The sequence below is a fragment of the Crotalus tigris genome, unplaced genomic scaffold (genome assembly GCF_016545835.1).
Source record: "Crotalus tigris isolate CLP2741 ecotype Arizona unplaced genomic scaffold, ASM1654583v1 scf7180000018862.1388955, whole genome shotgun sequence".
Taxonomy (NCBI): Eukaryota; Metazoa; Chordata; class Lepidosauria; order Squamata; family Viperidae; genus Crotalus; species Crotalus tigris.
The window spans coordinates 361,810-374,412 of record NW_024097242.1 but is presented as its reverse complement, the minus strand read 5'-3'; the positions used below and the strand labels follow the sequence as shown (position 1 = coordinate 374,412).

Below are 12,603 nucleotides of genomic sequence, written 5' to 3'. Positions count from 1 at the left end.
AAGCCTTAATTGGGTTTGCACATCTTACTAAACTACAAGTCACGGGAGGTTACTGAGTGTGTTTTCATACAACCAAATATTATTACATTATTTGTTAAATTTATATTATGCCTGTTCTCCATGAGCTCAAAGTGGCTTACATGAGGGATTATTTTACCCCCGTCATTGACCTTGTAAGGTAAGCCAGGATGAAAGGATGATTGGCACTAAGTTATCCAGAGAGTGACGTGTGAATGCAGCCAAGGTGACTAGAGTGCTGGGTGTCTTGTGTTTGCATGCAGACTACCCAACTCAATCAGTGGCATTTCCAGATAGAGCCTGAAAAGTCTATGTCTGAAACTTTAGAGAGCCTCACCAATCAGTGAAGATCAGCCTTCTCTAACCTGGGATCTTCCAGATGCACTTGGACTGCACCTCTCAGTATTCCCAGGCTGCACACATTAATTTGGCTTTGGGCAACACCTTATATTCTTCTCTATGTTTTTCTGGAAAAAAAATCTCTCAGCATTGGATCAAATATTTTCAGACATGAACTTTTACATAGTAACCTAGATGAAGAATTTCTGTCTCATTTGTGAGGCTAGTTCATAGTTGTTTCTTTCAATCAAGCTCTCAGCCTCTGAAGTTATAAATAAAATTCTTTCACTACTTAGCACAATAATCTGGTTCCAAGAATATTACACAATAACCAACAAATTTTTATTGAAGAATTCTGTGTTTCCAAGGACCTGGACTCAGTACCATCCAAAAGAACCTCATTTTCAAATATCCTCAATTGTTTCCAGTCTAAATAGGACTGCAGGCGTCCTGAGAATCCCAAAGCTAAGATGCACTATTAGAAAGCCAGGTTTCAATCAATATGTGCTATCAGGGCAAACAAACGCTATTACTAGTTTGCTGAATATGATATGTACATCTCACTGCATTTAGAAATTTCTCAGTATATGCATCAATAGTGTCATCTTTTAGACAGCACGCCACACTGCACAGCCAATTTTTTGCACTTAACCTACATTGGAAAGCATTTTCACTTGCCTGTTCCACCCGCAACATGTCAATAATCTGATCAAATACAGGAGTTCTCAGCAAATCCCGATGTATTAGCAGTGTCTCCAAAGCATTGCAGGCTGCAGGATATTCACATTTTGAATCTCTCACTGGAGGAAGAATAGATAATTGGTTTAATGGCATGTTTAAAGATAACTTGAAAACAATCTTCCTACAGAGTGGCACTCTCCAGATGTGTAGCTTGCTTAACAAACAGTTGTTTTACAACCATTTGAAGTTATAATGGTCATGAAATGGCTACTTTACAGCCTGTAAAGCACTTCCAGGTGTCACATGACAGCTTTTGGATGGGTCAGTTTTATGACTGGTTGTAGCATTCTGCAGTCATGTGAGAGCAATTCACAATACTTTTTGCCAATTTCTGGCAAAAAAATGTCCAAATGAATGGCCACAAAAAAGGACAGAAAATTACTTCTGGTCATGTGGGTGCCTCTACATATGATTGCAACAATTTACGCCTATAATTACAGGCTCAATTACGATTGTAAGTTGAGGACTATCTGTATTGCTCCTATATTTAGGACTTTTGAAGTTTTACTGTACATTAGGAGCACAAGGCTACTCTATAACATCAAACATATAGAGATAGATAAGTAGAGACTTGAGGATACTTCAGCTCTTCCATGCTTACCTTTAAGAAATAAAATCTCTCACCTATTCTAGTAACTTTCTCAACACTGGCTTCCAAATCCACATACACATGGCAAATCCCTTCACTGTGCCCCATCACTGGGATTCCTTTGGCTGCTTTTTGGATATCCCGAACCAGCTGAGAAGAGCCACGGGGAATGATCAAATCTATTAGTTTATCTAATCGGCAAAGATCTTCCACTTCCTCTCTGGTATTCACCTGTAAAAACCAAGCCAGTCAAGTCACAAATATTAGTGTTTGTGTGCATTCATATACATATACATGCATATATTTATATATAAATATATACAAATGAATTCTATAATGAGTGAACATTCATCATGAGGCTAAATACAAAATAAATTAACAAAAATATTTTTGTCAGGACCCTACGCAAATATATTTTAGCTATTTTTAAATTACTTTATCAGCCACCACAGTGGTTAAATTCTCCTTTACGAGGTATTTTTATTTTTATTTCATCCTATGCTATGATGTTTTAAATGTATCCTTTTGTTAGCACTGTAAATTATTATTATTAAACAAATTTATATAGCTGCTCAACTCATATATAAGTGACTGAAATCACTTTGAAATTTTGAAAATAAAAGTTGCATATAAACATTGTTCTTATTATTCATTCTATTTGATTTTGGAAGCTTGATGTATACAACTGTGAACAACAAGCTTGTTAAAAACAAGACAGCTTTAGAGAAGCGTCTGGAATAACCTGTGCAAGCAATCACAAATTCTCAAGTGGAAAAGCACAGCCTCAAATGAAGAACATTTTCACAATTCTTGCCTGTTCCAAAAAAAAATTCCTTGCACTTCACAAATCCTTAAGCTGTGACTACCTGTAATTTTTTGATGCAGCATTCCAACAAAACACTGCAATTAACAGAACAAAAAAATATGTTCCAGATGTAATATTCTGTGACATAATATCCAACAAAGAACTTTGTTGAAACTTTTACTATCACTAATCCTATCTTTATTTCCTCATCCAAATATTAATTTCCAGGTATCAAACTTTTCTTAAAAACAGAAAAAAGGCAATATTATGCTACTTGTACTCTTCTTTCAAAAATACATCTGATTTTGATATCAATTTGAGGTTTCCTTTTCTTACAATACCTTTCCCCACTGGAGTTATCCTATATTGTGTTCCTAAGCTCTCACCAGTTGCACTGCATCCTTCACCCCATGAATTGAAAGTGCTTCTTGAGTCAGATGGTGAAGGATTTGATTACTGTGTGAAGCCTCTTTGCCTCCTTTAAGCAACAGACCATTCCCACTAGCAATAGCCAAAGCAGACACCTGTCAGGAAACGAGAGACCAACATAATAAGAACAGTAAAGAATGGATCACATTACCATTTTAATCTATCTAAAGCAGTGGTTCTCAACCTTTCTAATGCCGCGACCCCATAATACAGTTCCCCATGTTGTGGTGACCCCCAACCACTTATACATCACCGGGTGCCAGGGGCGTGGCCAAAGAAAAGGGGAAAAAATGGCGGACAGCCTTTTTTGGCGACCCCCGTGAAATGGTCGTTCGACCCCAAATGGGGTCCCGACCCACAGGTTGAGAACCACTGATCTAAAGAGCCTCTTTCAATCTGGCACTCTTGAGATATATTACACCAAATTTCCAAGAATTCTCAGACACATTTCCTAGTTATTGGATAAATACTAAAGGTATTATGAATCTACTAGGGGAAGATCTGCATCATAAATTAAATATATACTGTACAAGCATATGAGTTTGAGACTGAAATTCTATTTTGAAGAGCCAAAAGAATTATCAAAGAAGTGATAAAGAAAGTGTGTTTCATGAATAAAGGTATGTTTCCATTTCACAATAAACAGTATTACTACTGATAAAAATGAGACCATACCTGGGGAAGGCAATCAGGGCGGGATTCAAAAATCACCAGCAAGACCCCAATAGGCACAGTCACTTGCTCAAGTTCCAAGTCCTTTGCTATTCTTGTCTTTCTAAGGACACGGCCAACACTATCTTGTGAGGATGCAGCAATCTGACGCAATCCAATGGCCAAACTGTTCAGCTTGGAAGTTGATAGACTGAGTCTCTTTAACAAAGGCAGAGCCAATCTCCCTGAAATGGAATCAGAAATCAAAAGGCACAGATCAGATTGCAATAGTTAAATGTGATCAACAGTGAGGCAACTATGGGAAAGGTAAAATAAACAGCAGGGAAGAAATCTTTCCCATTCCTGAAATAGGGGGTGTAGTTACTCATTCCAAAATGGAAGATTCTTTTTCTTACTTTCAATGGCTAATACAAAGTGTGCAAAAGAACATATTCAGGAAGAAAGGACAAGGAGATGTTAACCCCACAGTGGTTAAATGATGCCAGAGAATCGTGTATCACTGATAGGGTTTATGTCTGGAATATTACAAGTGACCAATACCAATATGGCAGTGATCACATCTGCAGCCATCAAAACAGCCAATTCCTAATTTATGAAAAGCTTTCCCCCCCCACCTCCAAAAAAAGAATTAGGACTCTAAAGTTTCAAGGAAATTTGGTCAAATATTTCTGAGTGCTTGCAGGTTGCTTTATCAATCTCCACAGGGTGTGAAAACAAAAAATAATCAATCTCAAAAATGCCTTATTCTTGTGAAAAATCATTCCTATTCCATAAACAATGTTAAGCTTCCTGAACCTTTCCACAGTACCTTTATTCTCAGCCTCTTCCAGATCCTTTTTGTTAGCCTGAAGAATCTCTTCTCTTTGGTCGGTCAGAAGATCAGCAAGGTGAAAGATGATCTCAGCTCTCTGTAGTATGATGAACAGGGAGCCATCAGCCATGTTATTGCAGGTAGTTTTTGATAACTTATCTTTCTGTAGCTTGAATTTAGTCAAATACAATTCCCTTGATCATTATTTGTGCAGACCACACCCAGTGCTAGAAATGGTCAGCTTCTGTCCGTACATAAAATCTGAACTGTTAGGACACCCCACCTGGTCCATGGGCTTAAATAAAACTTCACTACCTTCTGCTTTCTCAGTGGAGAGCAACTGTTGCAAATATCCTGAAAGGGCGATTCCTGGGCTTTGCTACTACTTTGCTTTTTCTTGGAGGCAGATACATTAAGATGCCATCGATGGCATTCTCCATGGAAGGTGCATAAAAAGAACCCAATTTCAGCCTTTCGCAAATGTGTGCCCTCTCAAAATATTTTCTATCATTTCCATCCACCATGACTGCATGGGAATTACAAATGGTGTTCTCCAACACATCTGAGAGGACTACCAGATTAGGGAAAGTCCCAGTACAAGAATATAAATACCTTCATTTGTATAGAGAAAATTACGTATTAACATTTCTGCAAGATTTATTCTTGTATACAGATAGTCTTCAACTTGCAATCATCCAGCAACCGAAGTTACAACAGCACTGAAAAAAGTGACTTATGACCAGTCCTTGCGCTTACAACCATACTCAACAGGCCCAGGGTCACATGATGACAATTGAGGTGTGTGGCAATTGGCATGTTATTAATGACAGATAGAGAGTCCCAGAGTCACATGATCACCATTTGCGAACTTCTCAGCTGGCTTACAACAAGCACAATCTATGGGGGAAGCTGGATTCTCTTAACAACTGTGTGAGTTGCTTAACAACTGAAGTGATCTGCTTAACAACTATAGCAAAAAGTAAGATCGAGCACAAGTCATTTAATGGCTGCCTTGTTGAAAATGGAAATTCTGGCTCCAATTTTGATCATAAATAGAGGACTATTGTAGTGCTATTGAGCCACAAACACTTACAATATATTTGGAAGAGTTACACTGTTTGGTGTTACAACTGGAATAAATACCTGCTCAGGTTGCAGTGCTGCCAAACTTCTTCCTCCTGTTCGAGCCATTTCTGCCTGCTGTTCTACTGTTGGACCTTTTAAAACCAAACAAAGAACATTATATGGTAAATATCGATATTTAATTCCATGATGTACTACAAGGATACAATTTTTAAAATGTAATCATATTTAATACTTATTATAAATTGGAGAATGTAAGGACCCAATTATCAAAACAAAACACCCAGTCCTAAACTAACCTACCAAAAAAGGGCTCTACAACCAGCCTAATCCAGAGCCTGGGTCAACAACCAGGATTTTAAAAGTTTCCTGAATGTCGTAAGGGTGAAAGACACATGAATCTGTGGGAAGGTGTCATTCCTAAGGACAGGTGCTGTAACAAGATAAGTATGTTTCTGGGTCCTACCTTGGATCCTTGGCACTGGATTGTCCTGGATTGATAGAAATGACAAGAGGCAGGTAGTGCCTCCTGACAAGTAGACCTTTGTTATGAAGGTGATAACCAGCATCCTGAATTGAACCCAGAAGCTAACCGGTAACCAGCAAAGCAGTGAAATCACGATTAGTTAGAGTTAACAGATTCAACTCTAACCCTACCCCTAACCTCAGTTCCTTTCATTACCAGTTTGTGAACCAGTGAGATGGTTGTTATTTTCCCGAAAAATTAAGAATGTGTTAAATGAAGAGATTGCTATGAATGGTAAGGACACAATACCAGTCACATTTTGGTCAATAGGCCACAATCACAATTAAAAATCAATTTTACTTCAAGTATATTCATGCACATTCTAATGTAGAAACTACCTTGCGCACCAACCTCCCTTGTCAGATACAGTGAATTACTGATGTCATTGGCTGAGAACCCAAGTGATTTGCATCTAATGTTAGAGATGTAAAGAATATGAATCTGAAAATTAATATACTAAATATAGTTAGTTTTAACAGGAAAAATGGAGTGATTAATTGCAAGTTATACATGAATGTTGAAAATTTAAAGCAAGAATATGTCTACTTTAAAAGGATGGGAAAAGATATGAATGAATTCTAAGGTCTATGTCAACACTGTAAATATTGGATGTTTCTGCTCTGACAACTAAGGAAAATTGCAACCATTTCTGCTTTGCTTTTAACATGCTTTTTCTTCTATTTAGAAATCAGGTATAGATGGGGGGGAGGGATGAATGTTTGAGCTCAGCTAGCCATAATAATAACACTGCTTGGTGGGAACTCAAGGACGAACTGATAATGTTTTGGCGAGCTGAGGAGCTGGAGAGAAAGGAGTTTCAGGCTAACTGGAGAAAGTGACTTATGACTGCTTATTGGGGGTGGGAATTGCAATTTGTTACTTTGTATGGGGGGGGAGAAGGGAATTTAGTTTTGGGTTCAATTATGTAGTGCCAATACTTTGTTTCCTGAATAAAATGTTCTTTAAGGAAGAATTCTTGCCTTGAAGTTCTTTTGATGGGTTTCATCTTTCAGAACCATGACAGTCTGCAGATTGTGGATTTTATATACTCTGTTGTGAATAGTGGATGCTACAAGAAGCAAAGATGTCTACGTATCAGATTGTGTTGCTACTGCCCACTTTATTATATGTAAGAGAATTGGATATGCCAGGTGTAACATGAAAGGGGAATATTGTACAGTAGATACACAGTATGCATTAAAAAACCTGTTAAGTCATAGGGTCAAAAATGAATTGATTTATTAATGTTTTCTAAATTAATGTGAATAGAATACAAAAGTTAAAAGTATAAAAGAAGTACCTTGAGGTGATTTGCTTATAGAATGACAAGAATGAGGATGAAATTTGAAAATAAATACATAAAGAAGAAGAAATGGAGTAAAGTAAAGGGAAAATTAAGAAAAACCGTGATTGGAAAGAAGTGATCAGATCCTCAAAAAAGAAAGAGTGAGACACTTAAAGAACAATATGCAATGTATGAATTGAATGTGATTGGTTTGCCAGGACAAAATGCCAGGTGAACAGAGCTAATATTTATCAGATCTAGTTATACAACCTTTTCAAGTTTTATCTTATAAGTTTATGAGAGATGTTTTTGTTTTTGCCCTCTTTCCTTTTTTGTGCGTATAAAATTCAAAATTCTGAAAGTGTTATAATGCTCCCCAATTCATAGATACCATGCTCATGTTCCAAAATAAACCTTTTTTCCCCCTGCAAGACACCTATTCATAATGCTTTTATTGCCAATAGAACTTCCATGGTTTTATGGCTTTCATGGTCAAAGGAACAAATAGCTTAAAGGCTAACAATTGCCTTTCCCAATATTTTTGGACTAGAACTTCTAGAAAAACCAGCCCACGGGGAAAATTCTAGGAGTTGCGGTTCAAAGTACCTCGTGGGCACCAGACAAGAAAAGATTAGTCTCTCGTGTCCTAAAAGTTATATTCTTCTTAACTGCAATTCTTCTTTCTGTACAGATGATAGTTATGACAGCTCCAACTTACCTGCAGGCTTTACCTCTGAAAAAAATGTGCCAACTTTTTTTCCCTCTACAATATCTGTGATGACATGGCCAGAGATCTTGGGGTGTGTTCCATTAGCGATCACAACTGAAGTTCCTCCTTGGAGAGCCCAAAGGGCAGCTTTAACCTGTAAAAAGTGTATTTTTAGAAATGCACATGAAGAAAACAACTATTTCAATAACTTTCTGGCATATGCCAAGGATGCGTCATCCATCTGATTATTTTTCTCTAAGATACAGAAACCAGAAACATATTTATATTTATTTCTATAAAACACATACATCTTCGTATATGGGTAGCTTGTGGCTTTAGTCTCATTTCAAGAAGAAAAAACAGAATGCAGAAGTAAACTTTCCATTTGAGGAAATTATGAGATTTATACAAAAGTAACAACAGAAGTTCCAAATAGCTATTTAAGTATCATCCTTCTTCTAGGAAGAAGATAAAATGAAAATAGTACAAAGAAAATTTGACTAACCTTGGCTTCCATGCCTCCCATTCCCACTCGAGATTTCGTTCCAAAAGTCACAGACTGCTGGTCTCCAGGATAAAATATATCTATGAGTTTTGCATCATCTGACCCCGGAGGACTATCAAAAAGTCCTGAAATGGAAGGATAGAAATGAATCTGATGGCATTAGACGGAATTGAAGGATCTTTGATTTTTCCCTGGTGGCATTATTAGTTTCAAGTATCTAGCCAACTGCAAGAGCCTTAGCAGAACTAAAATAAAGCTCATGAGGCTGCTATCACTCCTTTTTCCTTCTGAAGTTGTGTAATATGGTACAATTTGAATATTGTATAGTCCAAAACCACCTCCCCCATTCCCTTCCTGAAGCAAGACATTGCATAAACACATTATTAATTTAGTCAGGCAATGAAGTTATCTTGTACCTTCTACATCGGAAAGAACAATTAGCAGGTCTGTCTTCATTTCCACAGCTAGCCGTGCTGCTAAACTATCATTGTCCTTCACACTAATTACCTAGGACCCAAATTAAAAAAAGGTCAGTCAAGAGAGCTACTGTCTGTCTAGTTAATTCTTAGCAATGCAAAGCACAGAGGTGGCCCTGAGGACAATTTGCATTTGCATAGTGAGGACTCAATCAGAATCATGTCAACAGTCAGTCTGGTAAGTCACAGCAAAAAGAATAAGTTGCTACTTCCATAAGCTGTACTGTGTTCCATCCTGCTCTATGCAATAAGCCTGTCTCAGCATGCATTGCAACTCAATTAGATGTGCAACTTTGAAAATGACTCGGAAAGATGATTTCGGACACCATCTGAGCACAACACTCTTTGCTATTCATTAAAGTTACCTAACTTTTTTCAGACTTCTGAAGGAAGCCTTATCATTGGTTGAAAGAAATTTTAAAAGTAAAGGTTTCCCCTGTCCAGTTGTGTCTGACTCTAGGAGATGGTGCTCATCTTTGTTTCTTAGCCGAGAGAGTCAGCATTATCCGAAGACGCTTCTGTGGTCATGTGGCTGGCATGACTATATGCAAAGGTGCTGATACTGTCCCACCAAAATGGCACTACTTGCATTTGCATGCTTTTGAACTGCTAGGATGGCAGGAGAAAGAATTTATAAGTTAATATAATTCTTAAAACAGCAGCATCTTTTTACAAGCTCATATGGAAGTCTGAAGTCAGGCTTTAATGAAAAGCAGAGAAGGATTACGCCTACACCACATGCAAAGCATTTCTGAAAAACACGCATGGCCATACTAATAAGCATGTTGGTGTATCTACAAAGAAGCATGTACCAACCACCCACTAAAAGATGTTACCCACGTTTACCCCCTGCAGGTCACTGTTAGGCTCTGGGGGAGGAACCACAGCATCATTGGTATTGATGATAGGAACAATATTCATCCGTAACAGCTCATGCAAAGTCCCATTTAAATTTCTACGTTTCTGCTCATCATGGAAATCCAGGTTAGTAACCAAGATCTGAAAAAATAAAAAGAAAAAATATTCTGACAAAAATGATCCTCTATCAGTTTCAGCATGATGTACAATATTAAAGAGATATTTAATATTAATATTAAAGAGTTTCTAAATTCTTAATAAGGAATCATATTTGACGTAAGCCAAAAGCTTACATGCAAACAGGAAACTATCAGCAGAGTCCAACACAGTCATATTTTACTACAAGAGGGGAAAAGTCTGTACATTTTTTTCTTTTTAAATTGAGGGGATTCTTGAAAAAGAGGCTCAAAGGAAAAGTCTGAAGAGTCTAACCTCACGAGGCTATTAAATATTACAATAATTGCTGCTCAAATAGAGAGTATTCCACTATGTAAAGAAAGAGTCAACAAGTCCTGAAAGAGGCCAGCATGGCATTCAAGCAGCACTTAGTAAAGTTTAAAGTGTCTTGCTAGTAAGTTTACTTTAAAAAATATTTACAGGTCTGTTTTAAAGTGCAGTAAATTGTTTCTAATTCCTCTCTGCTGGGTTGTTTAAAAAAACCACTGAATTAGAAACTGGAGTATACTGCCTAGCTGGTAAATGATCTTAATCATATACTTAATTATTGGGTATACATAAATACCCACTCAGGTCTTCACAAGAGAAAATGAAAAATGTTAAAAAAAGGTGTTTGCCATTCTCAAAAAAATGAAACCCTAAGGACTGTTAAATTCTCAAATCTTTAGACTGATATTTACCATTAGCAAATATCATACATCTCAGTATGGCAGGTCAGAATAAGGAGGGTTTGGCAGCCTGTTCTACTTTGGTGTTGAAGGTGCAGCCCCACCCCTTTTGCAGTTTCTCACAACACTCTTGCTTGAATGAACTGGAGTTCCTAGACCAGAGTACAAAAGGACCTATTGCAAAAATGAAGGTTCAAAAGACTGGCACTAGCAGCCCAACAGAGCCTTCACGAAATGTATACGGAGCGTTTTACCTGAGCTGCACAGATGCTGTATTGTGTGAACATAGCCTCGTACAGTGCCATCAGCCCACTCTGACCAGCAGCAGCACAGGCTCGAGCCTCCAGCACAGGAATGGCCTACAGAGAACACATCAGTCAGCTATGGCAGCACCTGTAGCATTTCCAAGAACTTTGGCATCTCTTCCCAGTTACTCACCATATCTTTGAGTTGGTTCTGCCCTGAGTGGAGAGCCTGCCTCACACTCTGTGAAAGCAAGATCTCATGACGGAGCCGTTGCTTTCCAAACGCCACCGCACCACTCGTGACAATCATCATCTCCCGGCCCTGGTTCTGCAGCATTGACACCTAAGGGCCCAAAAGAAGAAGCCCTCTATCTTTTTATGCTGCTTCAGTTTTCAAACACAACTGCAAGCACTCTTGAGAGGAGCAAGGTCAGGCTTATGTTGCATAGTATATAAAACAATGCAACGTCCCCACAATAGTTGGCCTCTGAAAGGGTTGAAATAATCCTCAAGCAGTATAATTTATCCATTAATAGGTACCAGAAGAGACTTCTAAGATACCATCTCTCTTATTTAGGACACTCATGAACACTTATTAATGTTCATATGCCTGTGTACTCCTCATTCATCACTGTTTAATCAGCAAAGGGAAATAGTTAACATATCAAGAACTAGAACAAAGGGAATACAAGAGGAAGTTAATGATTATATCTTGAAGTCAGTTCTCTAGGATTCTAAAATAGGGTCTGATGATCAATTAACTGAAGATGGATTTAATCTATTGTGTAGCATCCTCCTTTATACTCCAACACTGCCAACTTTAGCTGGTGCATGGATTTAGAATTTAGATCAATAAATCAGCTAGGTGTGAAGGACCTAAGCTAAGTTACCTGCTCAACGATGGATGCCAGTCGCCCCAGGGCTAGGCCACATTCATCACCTCGAGTAACAACAGCGCTCCCTAATTTCACCACAATTCTCTTGGCATGCTTTAGCTCGCTGCGATGTGCGAAAGACTTGCCATGGGTGCGACTGAGGGGTACTGTGATAAAAGGTATATTACTCCAGCTTCGGGCAGATTTATTTCTCAACACCAGGTTAGGAGCCAGTAAGCCTGCAATTGAAATATAACAAAAGCATTAGCTGGACTTATTTATCATTCCCAATTCCTCCTCCCTGTTCCAAATCTGAGATGGAAGCCTCTCTCTAACTATTTCCTGTCTGACTTTAAGTTGACAAAGAAAACATTTGTCAAAGTAACTTCTCGGGCACAAACAAAATATTCATAAAGGAAGATAAACATTCCATGTATTTCATTATCATTATCCATTCATTATCCATGTATATCAGGACATTCTAATAACTTTTTAAAACAAATACTTAAATTAAATTAAATACCGGAGATATGTTCAGATGGCTCCATTGCTTGGTGCCTGTTCTTATCCTCCCTTTCCTTATGGTTGGTATACAGGTAGTCCTTGACTTACAACCACAACTGAGCCCAAAATTTCCATTGCTAAGCAAGGCAGTTGTTAAGTGAGTTTACCCCATTTTATGACCTTTTTTGCTATAGTTAAGCAGATCACTGCAGCTGTTAAGTGAATCATGTGGTTGTTAAGTGAATCTGGCTTGCCCCATTGACTCTGCTTGTCAGAAGCCGGCTGGGA

At 38.0% G+C, this 12,603-nt stretch overlaps 1 protein-coding gene across 11 annotated transcripts in view; it reads right to left on the bottom strand.

Annotated features, from left to right (window-relative positions):
• The window catches only part of ALDH18A1 (aldehyde dehydrogenase 18 family member A1), a 29,317-nt gene that overhangs the window by 3,090 nt on the left and 13,624 nt on the right, over window positions 1-12,603 (bottom strand). For 10 of the 11 annotated variants that reach the window (XM_039357000.1, XM_039357004.1, XM_039356999.1 and 7 more), the window contains 13 exons: window positions 11,827-12,050; window positions 11,130-11,279; window positions 10,946-11,050; window positions 9,829-9,987; window positions 8,929-9,019; window positions 8,513-8,637; window positions 8,017-8,161; window positions 5,548-5,621; window positions 4,402-4,501; window positions 3,597-3,817; window positions 2,879-3,016; window positions 1,723-1,918; window positions 1,036-1,157 (listed from right to left, as the gene is read on the bottom strand). In XM_039357000.1, coding sequence (XP_039212934.1) covers window positions 1,036-1,157; window positions 1,723-1,918; window positions 2,879-3,016; window positions 3,597-3,817; window positions 4,402-4,501; window positions 5,548-5,621; window positions 8,017-8,161; window positions 8,513-8,637; window positions 8,929-9,019; window positions 9,829-9,987; window positions 10,946-11,050; window positions 11,130-11,279; window positions 11,827-12,050 — 1,850 coding nt within the window. The remainder of the gene's footprint in view (window positions 1-1,035; window positions 1,158-1,722; window positions 1,919-2,878; window positions 3,017-3,596; window positions 3,818-4,401; window positions 4,502-5,547; window positions 5,622-8,016; window positions 8,162-8,512; window positions 8,638-8,928; window positions 9,020-9,828; window positions 9,988-10,945; window positions 11,051-11,129; window positions 11,280-11,826; window positions 12,051-12,603) is intronic. The other variant, XM_039356995.1, reaches the window with a different exon arrangement.